The 19,783-nt window shown below is 38.6% G+C and overlaps 1 protein-coding gene across 1 annotated transcript in view; it reads right to left on the minus strand.

Annotated features, from left to right (window-relative positions):
- NSMCE2 (NSE2 SUMO ligase component of SMC5/6 complex) overlaps positions 1-19,783 on the minus strand; it is a 228,221-nt gene that overhangs the window by 169,365 nt on the left and 39,073 nt on the right. The window contains exon 3 of the mRNA XM_004431073.3: positions 7,450-7,556. Coding sequence (XP_004431130.1) covers positions 7,450-7,556 — 107 coding nt within the window. The remainder of the gene's footprint in view (positions 1-7,449; positions 7,557-19,783) is intronic.

Genomic DNA, 19,783 nt, shown 5'->3' on the forward strand with positions numbered 1-19,783 from the left:
CTCCACACAGGGGTCTTGTTCGCTCTAAATAGAGACTTCGACAGCCGAGCAATCACTGTTATGTTTTTAAAAACTTTTCCTTCCTCTTTTTCACTGTTGGAATAACGCATAGTCTTTTCAGAGGGCTGACCCTTTCCTGATCTTCTACACAGAAACATCTCTTGGGCCTACTGCAGATGGGGAGTTTGATGGCTCCCTAGTTCCCCAAATGCTACAAAAACTCTACCACAAACTGCCGGACCTGGACCCGTCTCTTAGCCTCCGATGTAAAAGAAGGGAGTGGAGACTACGGAAGTATTTCCCAAAGTGGGTTCTGTAGAGTATCAGTCCTTCCCCCAAAGCGGTTTTCTAGTTAAATAAGTTTAAGAAGGGCCAGCCCCGTGGTGTAGCGCTTAAGTGAGCGTGCTCTGCTGCTGGCGGCCCGGGTTCAGATCCCGGCGCGCGCACCGCTTGTCAGGCCATGCTGTGGCGGTGTCCCATATAAGTGGAGGAAGATGGGCACAGATGTTAGCCCAGGGCCAGTCTTCCTCATCAAAAAGAGGAGGATTGGCATGGATGTTAGCTCAGGGCTGATCTTCCTCACACACACACAAAAACAATAAGTTTAAGAAATTACTGAATATACCTCCTTTGCAGAATCACGATGCATAAAAGCATATTAAGGGCTTTGGAGTCTTTAAGGAAATTCTTTTAATCAAGCATTCCTCAAACTTATTTGACCACAAAATCCTTTTTTCCTATTATACTTATCCACATCCTGATTAATTAGTATTACGGAGCAAACTTTGAAAATCCTGCACTAGAGGCACTTTAAGGCCCAGAAGAATGTAAACGTTTTATAATCCTGAATGAAATCCAACACTTAATACCTACAAAACACTAAGATGGATTTCTACAAACTACCCAAGAAAATCAGTCTCAATATAGCACAGACCATAATGTTCACCTATTAGCAGCTACATGACTTGGTAACCTAAGACATTTATATCTAGATTCTTTCCTATAGAGGCAACTCAATTAGTGAAATACTATATCCAGACCTAACTCTCCATGTATTAGACAAAATGCTACCAAACACAACCTTAATTTGGGAATAACTGCACAGAGAGTTCTAAAGCACTGGAATAGAAGTTAATCACCAGTAATCATAGAAACAAACATATTCTGGGGCCAAGTGGCTGGAGAGGGAATACCTCAAGTCAACTATTTTTTTTTCTGGTTTATTTCCACACCTGGGCAATATTCCTACAGATGAAAGGGCACAGATATGGTGCATTTGGAAACTTCTGACAAGGAAGGTGTTAAGAGACCACACACCATTCTGGAATGTTGAATGTGGGGGACAGGGAGTGCAGTTCTCCTACCGTCCCATTTGGTTCCAAGAGATCTTCACTAATTTCACTGTCATCTCTCACATTCTGGCTATTCTGCTGACAACAGTAATTTCCCTCTGCCGAGGAATCTTCTGTCCTCGAATTTTATAACCCCCAAACTAATTTCCCCTCCTTGTTTTGTCAATGATTCACAACGTAGGGCACATTTTTACTTTCAGTCAGTAGATGATCATATCCAATAAATTACATCCTCTGGCCTGAAACTTCCTTCAGATACTATAAATTATTAGCTTTCTAAGAGTTAGAAATGCTCCCCAAATCTGGTTTAACTAAAATGGTAACTCCCAGGTTGCAAGATAACCCATAAGATCTTATGTTCAAGCAGTGGACGTTAAGGTAAATTTAAAACAGAAATTTACAAAAGGCAAAATTTACCAGTGATGAAGAGTGAAGGGTTAGGAAGTGCAGGGAAGTGATACTTTAAAAACATTCTAAACTAGTTCATAATGACGTGCCTGGGGTAAGCGATACTTTGACCCGCCTTGTTCTTTTATTGTACCTAAGATTGCATTGGTTTCAATAGCTTATGTGAGATATATTTTTACTCTTTTAACTCTCAGCATATTAGTTTTAAAAGGCAGAGTAAATGTTCAGGTTAGCTTATCAAGTAAAAATCACAGTACACAGGGCATATCCCTGAACAGATTTATAAGAATCAACGCAAGTGGACCAACCTGGCCCCTAATTGCTCCTGTTAGGTTAAGAAGAAAAATATTTTCCCTTCTCAGGCTTTTGGTAGGAACTGTTATAAAACACAGGCTTAAAAAAACAAACACACATATGTGGCGGGAATTCGATTTAAATGCTTTAAAATCTTACATAATCTATAAAAAGAATGTAGCACGAGAGAGTAGTCAAGTGAAGAAAATACAAATGCTCTGGATTTGCCAATAAATTAGCATGCCGAAGCAGCACATACTAAAAGAACAATATACAGGTAAACCCTGACAATTCTTTTAAGATTCAAAGTTTGTTAAAGTAAAATTACACAATTAAGTATCATGATAAAAACATAAATGCCAAAGTATAATGTGAATCTCAAACTTCAGTTACTTTTTTTAAACTTTTTAGGACTAGACTGCTCATCAAAAAGCAGAGAGGATGTATATTTTATCATTGACTAAACTGCTCATCAAAAAGCAGAGAGGATGTATATTTTATCATTGACTAATAATATGTGAAACTAATATGAACCTGTTAGGCCATTTATCATTTAGCGTTGTGGTGCCCATTCCTTCTTCACTATGAGAATTAAGGTTATTGAAAAGTTGCAATGGGCCAGCCCCGTGGCGCAGCGGTTAAGTGCGTGCACTCCGCTGCTGGCGGCCGGGGTTTGGATCTGGGCGCGCACCAATGCACTGCTTGTCAGGCCATGCTGTGGCAGCGTCTCATATAAAGTAGGGGAAGATCGGCACGGATGTTAGCTCAGGGTCAATCTTCCTCAGCAAAAAGAGGAGGATTGGCATGGATGTTAGCTCAGGAAAAAAAAAAGTTGCAAGGACGACCCCCATGATAGTGGTTGGACTCTTTATTGTCTCTTACTTGAAAAAACACATAAGTGAAAATGGATCTGAGGATTCCTTGAACTAAACTGGAGCCCACCCTTTGGAATTTGAAGCCCATAGAATGAGATTATAGGTTTTATTTTAAACAATCACATAAACACAGAATCAGAAATACACAGTATTACTGTTTATGCAAAACATGATAAAAAGTCTTGTTTCAAGAGGGATAACTCCTGTTTGACTAGTGAAGTGACTTGAGAAGCAGAATATCAGTAATAACATCATTCTTAAATAAACTACAGCCGTGACTTGTACTGCTAAGCACAGTTCCTGGCACACAGTAGGCACTCAACTATCTGTGAATGAATGAATCATTGACCAACCTGAGGTGGGTTACTCAACTACTCTGTATACTTAAACTTTCTATATATACAAGTAGGCCTTCTCTGGCCTAATTTTTTCAAATTAAGTCTTTGGACTGATCAAGGCATCCTGAAACTCTGACACTGAGACAATCAGAAAAAAGATGCTTCCATTTCATACAAAAGTCACATAAACACAGAAGTTATATATCTCGATTCCCATGTTGAGGCTCATTTGACTTGCACCTTAGATTAAATATCACTTCCTCAGGAGAAGGAGTCCCCCAAGCCCCCAGCAGATATTATGCCCCCTGAGTTATTAACTCTCCTTGAACACTTTATTCTCCCTTTGTAGCACACACCTCAACAGTCACTAAATAACATCCATATTGTTCTTTGTTAAACATTTGTCTCCCTCTCTAGACTTCGGACATCTTGAAGGTGAAGGTCACATGGGCTTTGCTGATTGACTTCCTCTGTCTTGCACCTAGAAGTAGCTGGCAAATAGATGTTTAGTAAATATTTATTCAATGAACATTGGAGAACAAAACGCCAGCCAATGGTGCCTCTTCAATATACTCAAATAATAAAAGCTTAGAAATCAAGGGAAGAAACATTAGGTCATCAAAAGTCTAATGTTTAGAGCTTGACTCTGTTCTCAACATGAAACTCAAAAAAGTTTTTCCCTGGCAGTAACGGTGATAAAAGTGGTGACTGGACCACAGTATATCTGTGTGCCATTTTATAGCTTTCAAAACACTTTCATCACATATATAGTCTCATGACAGAAAGTCTCCAAAGAGCTCATACAGAACTCTGCAGTTCCATATGAATGTTTTAAGGAGTTGTGACAGGTATACAACCCATTTATCCTGAAAGTTTCTAGAAATGACTTATAGATTATCTGGGAATCTTTCAGTGCTCACTGCATAATATGCCCTCTACAAACTAGCTGGAGAAAAGTCCTAATTTATTTTTTAAGTTTCGGAGCACTGAAACAAATACTGATTCCAAATAAAATTTTCAGGCATTGTAGAATATGGTAGCTCTATTTTCTCAAAGGACAAAGAAGGGCAATCTGAGAGCTTCTTCGGGATGCGAGAAGGACTTCCCAGGGATTGCTGGTAAACTGACCCACACCTCTAAGGTTCCAAAGTAAACTGCTCAAAACTTCAGACATACATAGCCTTCAGAATTCTGTGAAGGTGAGAGCAGGAGAGAGACGTTTATTTAAATAATAAACTCTAATGCTCTTTGATGATTAAAAAAATTTTTTTAACTTACTGTGACTATATGAAAAATTCATAAATAGAAAGACTACAGAGTGGATCAGAATCTGGGCAAATGATAAAGTAATGGAAATACTGTAGCTCTTAAAAGTCTATGACAGAGTGGAAGTTAAATGGGACCCATATGTGTTCCTATTATCTGTATTCTTTCTTAATAATCTGACTTAAAACAGTTTCTTTGTTTTAGAAGTCATGAACACCTGCATTGTAACTTAACTAGCTTATGTCTAATCCCATATGACTCTTGAATTCCAGAGTAGGACAGGTCAAAGCCAATAAAAGTTTTATTTCGAACAAAGCAAAGTATTTGTTTTCAAGAAAGATCTTGTTCCACCTTTCTACCGAATATGTTTGGAAATCTGAGTTTGCAATAACATAGTATCCTATATCTCTATCAAATTTGATGACTGTCAAATTGTATCACAGTATCTAATCGGATTCACATAATAACCTTGTGAAATAGGTAGGCCAAGAATTGTATAGACGAAGAACATGAAGTCCAAGAGGTTACATTTCTAAGCCCAGGATCATAACTTAGAAAGTGGAGGAATTAAGAGTTGGAAGGGTTTCTGACTCCTAGACCATTGCTATTTCTAAAGAACTACACTATCCTGGCCCCTAAAGCTGCTGTTCATTCTTTATCCCTCACCAAAGCAAGGAATAAGATAGCAATGTCCATAACTTCAAGTGTGTAAAGAGTATACAGTATACAAAGAGTGTAAAATATTTCCCTCAAAATAATGGTTATATCCTCACTATGTCCCCATATGGTTTCAGGTCTTAGAAACCTTATAAAATTATGATCTACTATTTTTGGTCTTGTATCAATCTAACACAGAGAGCACAATTTTGTATCAGAAAAGGAAAATAAACATATTTTCTCCTCTTATAAAAGACCAGGAAACTTCCTGACAAGCACTAGAATCACTAAATCAAGTTGCTCCATTAGTCTAGAGTGAGGTTAGGGCTGAAAAATCGGATAAAACTTAAAGTATAATTTTTCCTATTTAGTGGGGTGGGGGTAATGGATGAGGCCTCAAGATGAAAGAAATGCTGTCAACTACTGAATGTGGGTGAGGGTGACGGTTTCTTTGTTGTTGACTTTTTTTATGAGCGACAGTTTTGGGAAAGGGGAAGAGTTCAATTCTTTATAGAAAAATACTTGAAGTATCTGTGAATCCTAGAGTTTAATAGAAAAAAAAAATCCACATTCTTTAACTTCCAAAATCTGGTTTTCTTTTCTTTTTTTTTTTTTTAAAGATTTTATTTATTCATTTTTTTCCCCCCAAAGCCCCAGTAGATAGCTGTATGTCATAGGTTCACATCCTTCTAGTTGCTGCATGTGGGACTCGGCCTCGCGTTGGACGGAGAAGCAGTGCCCCGGGGCGCGCCCGGGATCCGAACCCGGGCCGCCAGCATCAGAGCGCGCGCACTTAACCGCCAAGCCACGGAGCCGGCCCTGGTTTTCTTACCTATAATGTACACTGTGCTGTTACATTTGCACAGCATCAAAATTAAAGATAGAAAGGTCTATCAAATTCCCTCCACAGAATGTAATGGTCAAAGCAAGATCAATCTATATAATAGGCCTAACTCTGATCTTTGGTAGCAAATATACTTTATTCTATAAAGTCAACTTTGTTCTTTTTAGTCAGTGGTTTTCAACTCTGGATACATATTAGAACTAGTTTTTAAAAATACTGGTGCCCCAATCCTGCTTGAGACCAATGAAATCAGAATCTCTTTAGTGTAGGGATTGGCTGGTTCTAGAGGTCAGCTGGAGCTGAAAATGTCTGGCTTTGTCATCCAGTTTCAAATGCTCTAATATGATGTCATTTTCATATTTTCCTATGGAAGAAATATTCATAGTACCAAGACTAAAAGTCACAATGGTTATAAATATCAGAATTTTACAAACTGAATGAGTTTATCACTTGGATATAAGCAGACATTCTTAAGTTAATCACAAACACTATACTTAATAAATACTAACCATTAAAAAAATTTTTTAACAAGAAAAAAGAACAGAAAAACTTCATATAACCATGAACATATAACTATGTAATACTCTTTTTAGTGTAAGTATTAAACCATATTTAAAAATTTACCTTCCACTGAATAGCAGCCAATCTTGTAAAATATTTGATTTTTGGAATTTTCCCATAGATATAAGTAGAAAAGTCAAATAAAGAAACCAGAAGTACAAGCCATCCTATTACACAGGTATATGAAATCAGTTTTCAAAAGGGAGTTTCCACTGCTCAGAGGACAAAGGACTTCTCAGAAATATTACTGCAATCATATTGCTCATTTCTTACTCAACACGGTACTGCTGAAAAGGATGTCGCTATGTTCCCACCTTAACTGCCTTATGTGTTGTTCCTGTGACAGCTGGAGTCAACAAAGATAAGTTTGCCTTCTGGAAAAACCAAAATGCCAACCTTCTTTATTTTTAAACTTGCTCTAAAACTCTTCCACATTATCTGATTCTATGAATTTTGCAATAGCTGCATATTAGTTAAAGCTGGAGAATGAGTAACTAAACCTGGTCTAAATTGTAGGCTTAAGTAAATATAACAATAAAAACAAGTTCTATGCAATTTTTAGCATTTTATAAAAATCTACTCACATTCAAAGGAGGCTTAGACTAAAAATTTCAAGACAAAAAAAAGCAAGAAAATCTAAAATAGATGTAATATCCTAATTAAACATAGGTGGCCTAGCTGGGAAACTATTTAAGATTACTATTCTACGAACTTCCTGATTAAGAAGAAATTAATAGCTGCTGCAGTAAGGATAAAACAATATTAAAGGTTAGAGAAGAATTTTGATTTTGTGTTTCTATTTCTAGCTCAGTGAGTTGTAACCAAATACAAACAGGAGAGTGGTGTAAACTTACATGATTTATCGCAGACTGAACAGCCTTGACATAATGGTTTAGTTCCCGATCCATCATAGCAAATTCAACCATTGCCCTGTCCATACTGTATTCACTACTCACTTCAGCTGAAAGAAAAAGAAAGCAATTATTATTTTCCATCTAAAAGGACATATCGGGAAAAAGTTGCACCAATATAATCCATATCAGTCAACAGTTTAAACTATTTTGTAAAGGTATTACATATTTTAAAAAACTTCCTCAACATTTGCCTGCTTTATTCAAAATTCTGAGACTCACCCAGCAGAAGGCTCAAAGGTAGAAAGGAAGACTCAGACTCAGGGGTTCCAGGCTGTGCCACTTACTTGTATGATCTTCAATCAGTCACTCACTACACTCAGCCTCAGTTCTCTCACCTGTCAAAGTGGCCCAGTCACATATCCGCAGGCGAACCTCACAGGATTGTTCAAGATAAAACAAGGAAGATTCCCACTTCTAGTAATGGTAGGTTGGGTTATGTGGACCAATTCTCCTACTGAAAACAACTAAAATAATTGGATAAAGTAGAAAAAAAAAGACATCTCCTTAAAAATAAGATAGCAAGAAACAACCAGGGAAAATTAGGGAAAACCAAAAACATAAAGAAGCAGAGCACAGAACACCAAAGTCACATACCCTCCCCCAGGAAGCTGGGTCCCAACTACTCAGAATAAAGGTGAACCGGAAGCAATCCCACCCTGCTCCTCTCGACTGCAGGGAGGTTGGCCTTGGCCACTGAGCAGAACAGAGGGAAGAAGGAGAGAAAACAAACCTCTGTGCAGCCTGAGTTCCCATCACCTGAGTGTGCCAGGGCACCTAAACTCTGATCATGGTGTGAGGTGGTGTCACACTGAAATTACCCACAGGTACTCCCCTCTGGGGAAGACACTTTCATCCTAGGCTCAAATAATCCCTACGAATAATCATTAAGGATAACGAGCAGACTACAGGGGGAAAAACATAAAAAAAAAATAAAAACAAGGAAAAAGTCTTACAAACCCCCCAAAGAACAAGCCATCAAGAGTTAAGAATCAGCATAAACAGATCCACAAATGTTTCAGATATTAGAATTATCTATCAGAGTACGAAACAACTTGCTTACTATGTTTAAAAAATTAAAATACCCTCAGGGAATACAAAGTGACTAGTAGATTGGAAAAGTGAGGTAATCTTCTTACAAGTGCTTTCACATTGTTTTTCAAGCTCTAAACATATAATTTAGTAGACTAGGAAAAGATAGAGAACATGGGATAATAAAAATTTTAACATTAAAGAAGGTGGATGAAAAAAAAATAAAGCTAATTTACTTAAATCACATTTGGGAAGGCACATACTCAGACTCTTCGTTCAAATTCCTTAACTCAGACAAATGTCAATATTTCTTGTCTACTCTGAATAACAATATGACAGACCATCCCAAAGTCATGAAATAATGTAAAATCCACTTACATTTGGCTTTAAAATGTGATTTTCCTAGACTTTAAAATTATGCTTTAATTTTACAATAGTCAGTTATAAGCACAAGCCATAAAATACCCCCTGGGTTAACCTGCTTCTGGTAGAATACCTCTTGGCTGGTACCATCCAGATTTCACAGAACGTACGTATATCACCATATAAGTTTTTCTGAGGAGGGGAAAGGCGCAGTGTTTACATGAGAAAAATTTGTATTTACCTTCCCAAAATTAAATATAATATTTTTAACAAAATGGTGTGTGAGAAAGATCTCAAGTCATATTCCAAATAAAACTGGCAGACTGTCAATCACATGTCAATGTTTTGAAAATGTCCAAACGTCAACTAGGGAAACATGCTGTTTACGTGTTGCTGATACCAACCTGTATCTGTGGCTACATATACTACAAGAGTTTGTTAAAAATCAGATTAATTGCTTAACAATCAGGAAGAGCATTTTAAACAATTTATATCCTAATACGATGGTTTGTGACTTTAATATAGGCATTTTACTGTATTTAGTTACATTTTAGTAAATTGGTTATGGGTTTTGGGTTGACCTATAATTTAATTTACTCCATTTAAAATAATAAAAAATAGACTCCTGGTTTCACAAAAGTCTTATCTAGTTAAAAGAAATTATGGGTTTTTTTCCTTTTCCTTTCTAGTGGAATCAGTATATTTTATTGATATTGAATTCTGCTACTGGGGCCGGTCAAAGAAGTGGGTCAAGCTAGTACTCTGAGCAAAGACTAAGACCATAAACTGCTTTTTCAAAACTCTAATAATAGAGGCATCTTCAAACTAAACAGGAACCCACTCTAAGATCTATTGAGGGCAAAAGTCTTCGAAAGTGTAAGAAATTAAAGTGTGTCAGGGGCTTAAATCAGTGAGAACTGACATAATGTTGGCAACCTCCCTCCGGGATTAAATGAGTTAATTTTCACAAGCACTTAGAAATGTGCCTTTAACATTAAAAATGCTATGGAAGGGTTTGCAAAATAAAATAAATAGCATGATGGTTCTCATTATCAAGGTCCCACAGATGCTAGTAAGACTTGAACCAGATAGCAACTTCAAATACAAGGCTAAGGAGACCTTCCCTGCAAAGGAGAGAATGAGTGAGGATGGGTCAGTGTTTGATGGCATGAAGCCTAAGGGAAGAATCTTTGAAAGCCAACTGTGGCTCAGCTAAGGCTCCCGGGGCCCAAAAATGTTGGGACAAGCCAAAGAACCTAAGTGATGAACAGTGCAGCCTGAGGTAACAAAGGGAATACACCAGAAGAGATCAGGAAGCTGGTCCTGAAAAGAACTGAGAATCACACCACAGCTGGAAGTGACGCCCAGTCAGCTAACTTCAGGCTCAAGTCAGTGCCTTGGTCAGCTGCAGAAAAAGGATGGAGAAATGAGAGACCAAAGACAAGAACCAGAAGAGACTCCCATAACGGAATCCAGAAGACAGACCACTACTATGTCCATATCAAGTAGCAACCTACCACAGCTATTTTAAGATTATATTTGTGATTCTTTTTATTCTTGTTGACCCTTATTTCTCTTACTATTGCAAATAATAACCTCTTTTAAAAAATGTTATTTGTGTCCATGTTTCAGAAACACCAGGCTAGGGAAGGCATGGGGGAAGTGTTCTGTTATACTAAAGAATGGAAGTGGGAAAGAAGAGCACAGAGCTGCGTGAAAAAGGCAAAGAGGCCAAATAAATCCCTGAAGAATTCAGGAGGGGAAAAAAGGATAAACACATCAAGAGGGAGTTGGCTGTTGACTAAAACGTGGCCGGGCGGATGGGGTGAGAGTGGAGGGGCTGGCCAGCCAGAGGTTCCCTGCTCCTTTAAACCACAGCATAGAATCCCACTATCAAAATTCTCCCACTCTTACAGGGAAAGCCCTTCCTCAAAATCTGTACCAACCAAACCCTACACATCCTTCAAGGGCTGAGATTAAGCACGATCTGCTTTTAAACTACACCAGCCTAGATCTCACTTAATTTATCTTAACAACTATACTTGATACTTTGGCACTTTTAACCATAAACGATCCTGTCTTATATGCATTTGTCTCATTTCTCCAAACAGATTTTAATCCATTTGAGGGCAAGAATGATGCCTTAGTGCTCTTGAGATCCAACAAAGAATGACAGCAACTCTTCCTTCAATATTCTTATATGGCCATTAAGTTTGAAAATCAAACCAATAAGTTTGAAAATTAAACTTTCACCAAACTATAAATTGTCCTGCCTCAGATATTCAATTGAATTAAAATGTAAAGAAGATGTATGATATACACTCATTTGCCTATTCTATTTTCACTGTGATTTTTCCATAGCAAAAAGTTTGGCACCGGCACTGTTGAGGGGGTGGGGCAGGGCAGAGAATCACACAAATGATGTTAAAATTCACAGAAGGACAATTCCAGAGAGGGAAATATTACTGTACCACACCTCTACAAGCCTGGTATTACAGAAGACTGGTGCAGATGGGAAAGCATGGAAAGTAATAACAATAAAAAAATATATCATAACAATAGCTATAGCTAACAATTAGTAAGCATTTTATCGTATGCCAAGACTGCACCAAGCAGACCATATTTCCATTAAACCTCAGAGCAACATTAAGAGATTGGTAGTTTTACCTCCACTTTACATACGAGGAAACTGAAGCACTAAGTAGCTGAAGGAATTTGCTCAGACACAAAGGTAGTGAGCCGCAGAGCGAGGCCTCCAACTCAGGCTTTCCAGCTGCCAAGTTTGTACCCTGGCCCACCTGTGCTAAAAGGGGCTTAAACACGAGAAGGACAAGCACCTCCGACTCCTCCATGAATATCCAGGGAACGAACTCTCACGGGAGAAAATCACAGCCCTGAGCTTCATCTCAGCTCCGGGAGGTCCGTTTCAGCTAGGACACTGGCCCACACCACTCCAATGTATCAGGCCTGGTCCTGGAGAATCTTTTCCAAATTCCTTAAGCAGAAGAAACGGATAACAAAAAGAAAATGATTTTCCCCTTTTAGAAGATTACTAAGTTTTAATGCTGGTGAAGAGAGTGACCGTTCACATCAGCAAGGCTAATTGGAGGTGCTAAAAAAGCAACCAAGTCACTCACTGAATGCTAGGAGACCAACTAAGTCAGCTCTAGCTGCTGAGAAGCCTAAGCTGTACTAGGCCAACGGCACCAGCAGCAACAGAGATGGAAGCAGCAGCCATTCGGGGCAGCAGCAGAGAAACGTTTAAGGGGAAGGGAAGAGTCCTGGAAGGCTTCACGTTACAGAGATACTTCTGGCTCAGTGTCAAAACCATTTCTATTATCCACGCCTTCAACTGCCCTTCCTCAGCCAAGCAGAGTCTGGGGAGTGTAGGAATATTCACATTTCTTTGATGTGCTATTCAACAAGCATTTATTTACTATAATCAACCCTTGCTTGTGTTAATCAAATGAACCTAAGTGATATACTTGAACATTCATTTACAAGCTGATAAATATGCGGGCAAGTCTTGTGGAAAGAACTCAGTGACTCGGTGAGACCTGTGTAACACATCTGGCACGCCAATTAAGAAACGGTTCCAAGAAGTCAGTACAATAACTAGCTGAAATATGTCCCCTCACCCCCGCCCCAGCAAATCAAGTTCAGAGGGCACAGATAATCTCTGGTTTACATTACAGAATTATAACTGTTTTTCTAAGTATGCCAGTTCCAGGGCTGTCCTCCTACACATCTGCATGTCTGTACCCAGTGATCCTGGTCAGCACTACCCCGAAAACTGTGGACTGCTACCAGAATCAGAAGAATTTTTAAGTGTTATTTAGACCAGGACGGGCCATAGAATCGAACCTATTCCTTAAAGATGGTTTTGGTTTCATTTTGTTTTTTCCTGTTCAGTGGCAAACCCTAGAAAAGCAAAGAATGCTAATCACCAAAGGAGGACTTCTTTTCAGACTTTAGTGTTCTGATATTTATACAATATAAAAAGTGTCTGAATGGATGCAGTTGGCCTGTGTATGTCCAACGAACCTATAATTATGCAATCTAAGCAGCCACGCTATTCATTAGACACGTCATCTGTTACTCAATGTCAAAACGCACTAACAGCAATATTATAACTATTACTAGTCTCTCTTTTTGAAGTGTTGAATAGGCACTAAAGTTACATGGTCAGTAGAACATTAAGCAGAAATGGATGATTGAGTGTTGCAATCACTCAACTTAAAACAAAATTCATGAGACTCCAATGAAAGGAAGATGATGGTTGAGGCAGGAATAAGTATGAAAGCAAAATGATTGTCAGTATAAAAACTAACAGTCAATACGGGTTGTCTTGGATGTGAAAGACTAGGGCAAAATGAGGGAGAAGAGACAGGTCTAAGATAGGAGAGGAAGAAAGGAGACAAACTAGGTATTTTACAGATGTAGGTAGACTCATGTAAGACAAATTCCAGGTCCTCCGTGGCTCAAAGGTGTAGGTAGTAGGCCTGTAGCAATATGGCAATTTTTATGCGGCACAGCATGGACTCACGAGACTTTATCCAGGGTGAGTTCCAAGATTGTCTAGGGTCTGTTCACACCTTTTTGCTCAGTATAACGCCATTTTCTAGGCCACAGGTTAAAAATGGGGGAGCAGAAGATTCTTTATCTTGGTTTCCCCAAGTCCAGGTGGGGAATACACTAAGTAAGTCAATACACTAATTAAGCTTGCGTTTCAGACCAGCGACCTTTCAGCAAGAATGGAGGGTAAGTCAGGCAGCTAAGACATGCAGCTTCTTGACCCACAATTCTAAATAAGGCCCCTCCCAAGCCACAGCTGTCTTTTAGCTGCAGCCTGAGGGATGCACTAGAGAGAAATAAAACTCTCTTTCCCTGAGGCCCAGCCCCGAGGTTTGGGAAGCACAGCTGAAACAGGTCCCAGGGCACACAGTCTCCAGAGCCAACTAAGTTCCCTCATCATTCCTCAGGTCTTCAGCACAACTGCCTTCAGTGAAACAGACTTGAAAATGAAGACACCTTCCCTCCCTTTTCCCCTGGCACAACCATACACATCTCTGTGCTACCTCTCTACACTACCAGATGTCATTTTGCTTTGCTCTGCTATTCCCCGTGATCTCAGCCACAAGGTCCTTTTCCAGAATCCACCCTAAGCTCCAGAATAGGACCAAATGCTTCCTGCCTTGTAGGTCCACACAGCTACTCTACCTTGACCACCAGGACACGTGTGCGTGTGTGTGTGTCAGGGAGGCACACCCTCAAGACACATTTCACCTACTCATGCCTTCCAACTTTTTGTCCCTAATTCAATTGCACAGTTTTGCCCACGGCCAAGTTGTTTCCTGAAATTCTGTCCCAAACAAATAAAATTGCAGAATCAGGTGCTTTTTATTCTACAAAGTCATGTGCCGGCACACCTGAACAGGAACAACACCAATTATATATACTTGATTAAATTCAAGTCCATGCCTTCTATTAGTAAAATACCAGACTAAGACAAAGCAGCCATTTAGTGTTCTTAAGGGGTTGCTAACTCCAATTCAGCATGAATCACACACTCAGAAGGATCTGATAAATATTCAATGCCATTAAGTACATATGTCCACTTTGGCAAGGAGGAAGGAAGGATAGGAGGCAGGGACTCGCCTCACTGTATTTTGAATTTCCTAAAACAGATGGGATATATAATAGGCAGATTTTACTTTCTGAAATAGAGAGTAATTATTTCCTAATCTCTTCAAATTAAAACTTGATTCTTCTATACTTTGTAAACAAGAAATTTCTTCTTTTTGGATAAACTCAAGTAAATGACAGTATACACCATACTGCCTTTCCCTCCCTATGCAAAAAAAAACCCCTTCCTCTCTTAAAATATAGCTCCAGCTATCTCTAGCAACATATATCACACACACACCTGCTTCTATGAGTGGGTGTGTGTGTATGTTTTTCCTGGCAGCAGTATTAAGCAACTATTATATATTCATCAGAAGTCGACTTTAATGACTTACTCACTGCTTGTGCAATATTTAATTGAAACTTGGTTACTTCTCACTACACTGTACTTTAGTCATAGTTATTCCTCCACACAGATATTAGAGTGGCAAAGTTAAAACAGAATCCACATTATAAACAGCCTCCCACCAGAAATAATAGTGAAGAGTGTAACATTTATGGCACAAATGACTAAGCAACTGGTTCTTTTACAAACACAGTGAATACAGGGGAAATCTTCAAGAAATATTGACCTTTATAATCATCTCTACCCACCTATACAATTTTCTTATCATAACAATACAGAAAAGGGAAATTATATAATATAGTAACTCAAAAAGCCAGCTCTGGAGTCAGATTACATTCAGATCTAGGCTGTATTACTTGCTAGCTGCGTAGTCTTTGGCAAGTAACTTTACTAGAGCCTCAGTTTCTCTCTTCTGTATAATGGGTACAATAACAGTACCTAACTCATAAAGCTGCTAGGAGGACTAAATGAGAAGATGTAGGAAAAATGATCAGCCCAGGGCCTGGCCTACAGTAAGGACTAATAAGATATTATCTGTTATTCTAATTATTACAGAATGGATAACTACTCCGCAAATGTAATTAGTCTAAATGGCAAAAGCATTCGCCCTCAGAATCAAAAAGTAGCAAGTGAAGAGCTCCTCGACTCTCTCAGCTGTTTTCACTAACTTGAGACCAAAGCACTAAGGTGAACTCACAAAACTGCAGTGCTCCATGACAAGCTGTGTAAACACACCCCTCCACACCACTGTCCAGAAACTCATTTACCTGGCAAATGCTTATTCAGCACTTATTACATGCCAGGCAGAGGGAAAACATGCTTTGAAGCAGGAAGGAGCAGCTACCACTGCCCACAGAAGGTAGGACAGGTTAACAGGTGGGGGGGCAAAGGTGAACTGTGTCTTGAAGGATGCATGTGTGCCAGATATTCACCAGACTTGGGTAGAGGCTAACCAAATACCCTCAGTACTCTCCACGGAGGCTGACTTAGAGCTTAAATGGTCAAACAGAAACACAGGGAATGAATGAGGAGAAAGACATAGATTCAAAGTTCACTGAGCACTGACTACATGCCAGGCACTTTGAACATACTACTCATCCTAGCCTTTGTTACAACAATGTGAATTAGGTATTATTAAACATAATTTTGAGATAAGGAAACTGATGCTCACTGGGGCTAAATCATTTGCCCCAGGTCACACAGTTAATAAATGGTAGCGTTAGGAACTGACCTCGGGTCTGAAGTAACGTTAGCGTGGAAGGCATGTGCTATAGTGTCTGAACAATTACACAGAAATAAATAAAATACACTTCATGCAAAAGTCATGGAGTAATGAATAGTCGGTTCTCTAGCTAGAGGAATTCTCCTAAATGTTACCTTCTTTTGAGAGAGAAAGTGAAAGAGACTGAGACTATTTAAGTCCATAGTTCTACCCCAGAGTAATGAAGACCATCTTTCATTATATAGACAGATGTTTCCTTAGAATGTGTAGTTAATATTCTATAAATACCATGGTAAAGGTATAACTCAAAATATTGCTTGTAGTAAATAATATGAAGAATTAAATTCATAAAATCACAGAACTCAATCTCTGGATAACATCTAGTCTCTACCAGTCATCAAAAGCACTACGAATCCCAGGCTATGGGCATCTATCATTTTAAAACATATCTACAGACCTCTTATGCCTACCTATTATAAGGCCCTTGAACCTTCACGGTCAAGCCTGTCTTTTATATGACTTAAACCCCTTTTCTGCATCCTTCTTGCCCATTTCTTCCTGTCTAATCCCTGGTAGACTGGAAAGAAACAGTGAATTCAAGGCAGGAAGCAACATTTACAGCAGCATTTCTCAGCCAACAGAATTTCAACGACCACCATTTCTCTCTGGTCTTCAAGTCCTTGGCTGTGCCCAAGTTCTAGCTACAGTGTGAGGCTTGACGGCCGAGGAGGCTTAAGAAACAGAGATTGGCTTTGACTTCTGGTTCAACATCAAAGCTCTGGCATGAATTTGTGTCAGCAAAAACAAAAGGAAGTGAGGCTTAAACCTTATATGAAATTCAGAAAAGTAAGTGAGAATGCAGGTAAAGCACCCAGCATGATGTCTTAAACACAGGAGACTCTTAATAAGTGGAGGCTATTTTATGTTAACTAAGTGTACTTTGCAATATTCCCCAATACAAATCTTCTAATTCACTTAAGCTAGTATCTACTGAGTTATGGAGTCATCTCACGCACTTTTTAAAATTAATAAAGCATTTGGTTAAGAAATTAATTAAGCATATGTTTGAAAAATTCAAACAGAACAATAATGTGGTGTCTCTAATCCCCAAACTCCCTCCCCAGGGTCAACCATTGTTATGAGGTTCTTGGGAATGTAATCTCACGGAAATATTCTATGTATAAGGCATCCTCTTTTTAGGACTACAGAAATTAAAATACTTATAGAAGTAGCTGAAATAAGGCGTTAAAAACAGCCAAACCGGAGGAAAAACTACTCTCAGAACGCCTCAGATTGAAAATCACGGCAATATTTTCTCTGTGCCCCAGGCTTCAGTAAGTACATGAATAGAAAGAAGCGTGAGCGGCTGCTTTAGTTTAGTGTCAAAACATATACTCTAAGATAAAACATAAAGGCAAACAAACACATCTGGGAAAACAACATGAATATATTAAAAACAAGAAAGGAGTGATGCTAAAGAAAGAATAGAACATGAGTGTTAGAGGGGGAACTTCCATTCACTCATTGAGCAAATATTCACCAAGCACAATCCATGTGCCTGGCACTGTGCTAGAAACCTGAAGAGAAAAGGGAACCAGAGAAACACTGTACCTTCTATCAAAGGGCTTTGACAAATGTCAACTCCACGCAAAAATTTCTAAAAAGCCCTGATATGACCATCTGGCCTTTGTCTGGCTCTCGGGGTGATGAGAAAGCTTGTTCCACTGCTGAATAGTTCTAATTATTAGAGTCCTTCCAAAGAGAGAGCTGATTCAGCACCTCCCCAGAACAATTCTAGGAAAGGACAACAATAAATCTGAATTTCTCTTTCACACACATTAACTTATTTACACCTCTAACCTCTAAATACGTGATTTTACTCTCTGTTTTATATGGTTGAGGAAATTGAGGCTCAGAGAGGTTAAGTGATTCCACTGAAGTCATGCCTCAATATCAGAAGTAGGACTTGAACCCTGGTTCTCAATCCCAGAGCTACAGAAGAGCTACCTGCTGGGCCACACAGAAAGAGTCAACTCTTCCAGATCACAGTCTTTCAAAACTTAAGACTCAAAAGTTTTCATGTTTCTGAAATCTGGTATTCCATTTCATTCAGGAGGTGGGGGTCTTTTTGAATTTCAATATGTCATTTAATTATCAGCTAGCTTCCCCTATTTTCTGTGATCCATAGGTCTGACAACCTTGCTTCTCTTAGTTTTCTTGCAAGAAGTTAAATGAAATAATAACTAACATCTCTTGAGCGCTCACTATGTGCCAGACACTATGCTAAGCAATTTACATGCATCATTTCATTTAATCCTTACAATAACTCTGTGAGGAAGACATTATCATTATCCCCATTTGAGGGGGAAAAAAAAAAAAAAAAACAGGTTCAGAGAAGTTAAGTACCTTGAATTAAGGTCATACAGCTAACAATATACAGAGGGAAGACTCAAATCAGGGTCTATTAAACAACAGAGTCCACTCTCCTCACTACTTCAATAAATATCACCGTTTGGACATAACCCATTTCCATGTCATAAGACTTTGCCAAATGCCTTCCTGAGATCCATGCATATTAGATTAGAAAGCATCCCCACTGTACGAAGGCAGTCACTCTAGTTCAAATTAAAAAAAAAAATAAAAGAGAAGGTAGAGAGGAACTGGGATGGTCAAAAACAAAAATATCATGCAAGTTCATAAATGAGACAGCTACTCAAAAAAAGTATGATCTTTTGCTTACACATGGATAGCAACTACCTTAGACCAGCATATCACTGTACTCATTTTAAATAAAGTTATACCAGGGAACAGATTAAAAATCGGGTCAGCCTACTTTAAAATAGAAAGTTAATGAAGGTACACTTTAAACAGAAATTAAGTCCTCAAAAACTATAAACTTAAGTACAAGGAAATCTGATAAGTTTATTAGATTTATAAGACCTATCATGACAGGGACTGTAATTTCTCTTACTTACCTAACTCTCACATGTTGGTCTAAATGAGAAGTATTTTGTTCTGAGAAATATTTCTTCTTCTTTTTTTTTTTTGTGAGGAAGATTGACCCCGAGCTAATATCTGTGCCAATCTTCCTCTATTTTGTTTGTGGGTTGCCACCACAGCATGGCTCAACAAGCCATGTGTTGGTGTGTAGATCCGCACCCGGGATCTGAACCCACGAACCCCAGGCTGCCAAAGGGGAGCGTGGGAACTTAACTACTACGCCACTGGGCCGGCCCCCAAGAAACATTTCTTTAAGGAAAGAGTGGAAGGGCCACAATCACAAAAGAGGGGAACATCTGTATCTCATATTCCTATCTGTTGAAGGACAATTTCTATGCTTATTATTTTTGAAAAGTAAAATAAATTTGATTTCATGAAAACAATGGCAAATCAATCTGTTAAAACTTAAATCACTGATAGCTCAGAAAACAAATCTATCATAATTTATTTTAAACATTATAATAACTGTCCCATCTGATATAGCATATTTCCTTATATTTGTACCTCCACGTAGTACAAGTTCCTGAAACAATGTCTCAGAGGTTTTATAAGGTAATTATTATTTTTTCTCATTATTTATCTCATTATTTATCATTTCTAAAATGTTATATTTTCATTTTAACTGATTT

Source organism: Ceratotherium simum, chromosome 23 (genome assembly GCF_057802395.1).
Source record: "Ceratotherium simum simum isolate JZ-2026a chromosome 23, ASM5780239v1, whole genome shotgun sequence".
Taxonomy (NCBI): Eukaryota; Metazoa; Chordata; class Mammalia; order Perissodactyla; family Rhinocerotidae; genus Ceratotherium; species Ceratotherium simum.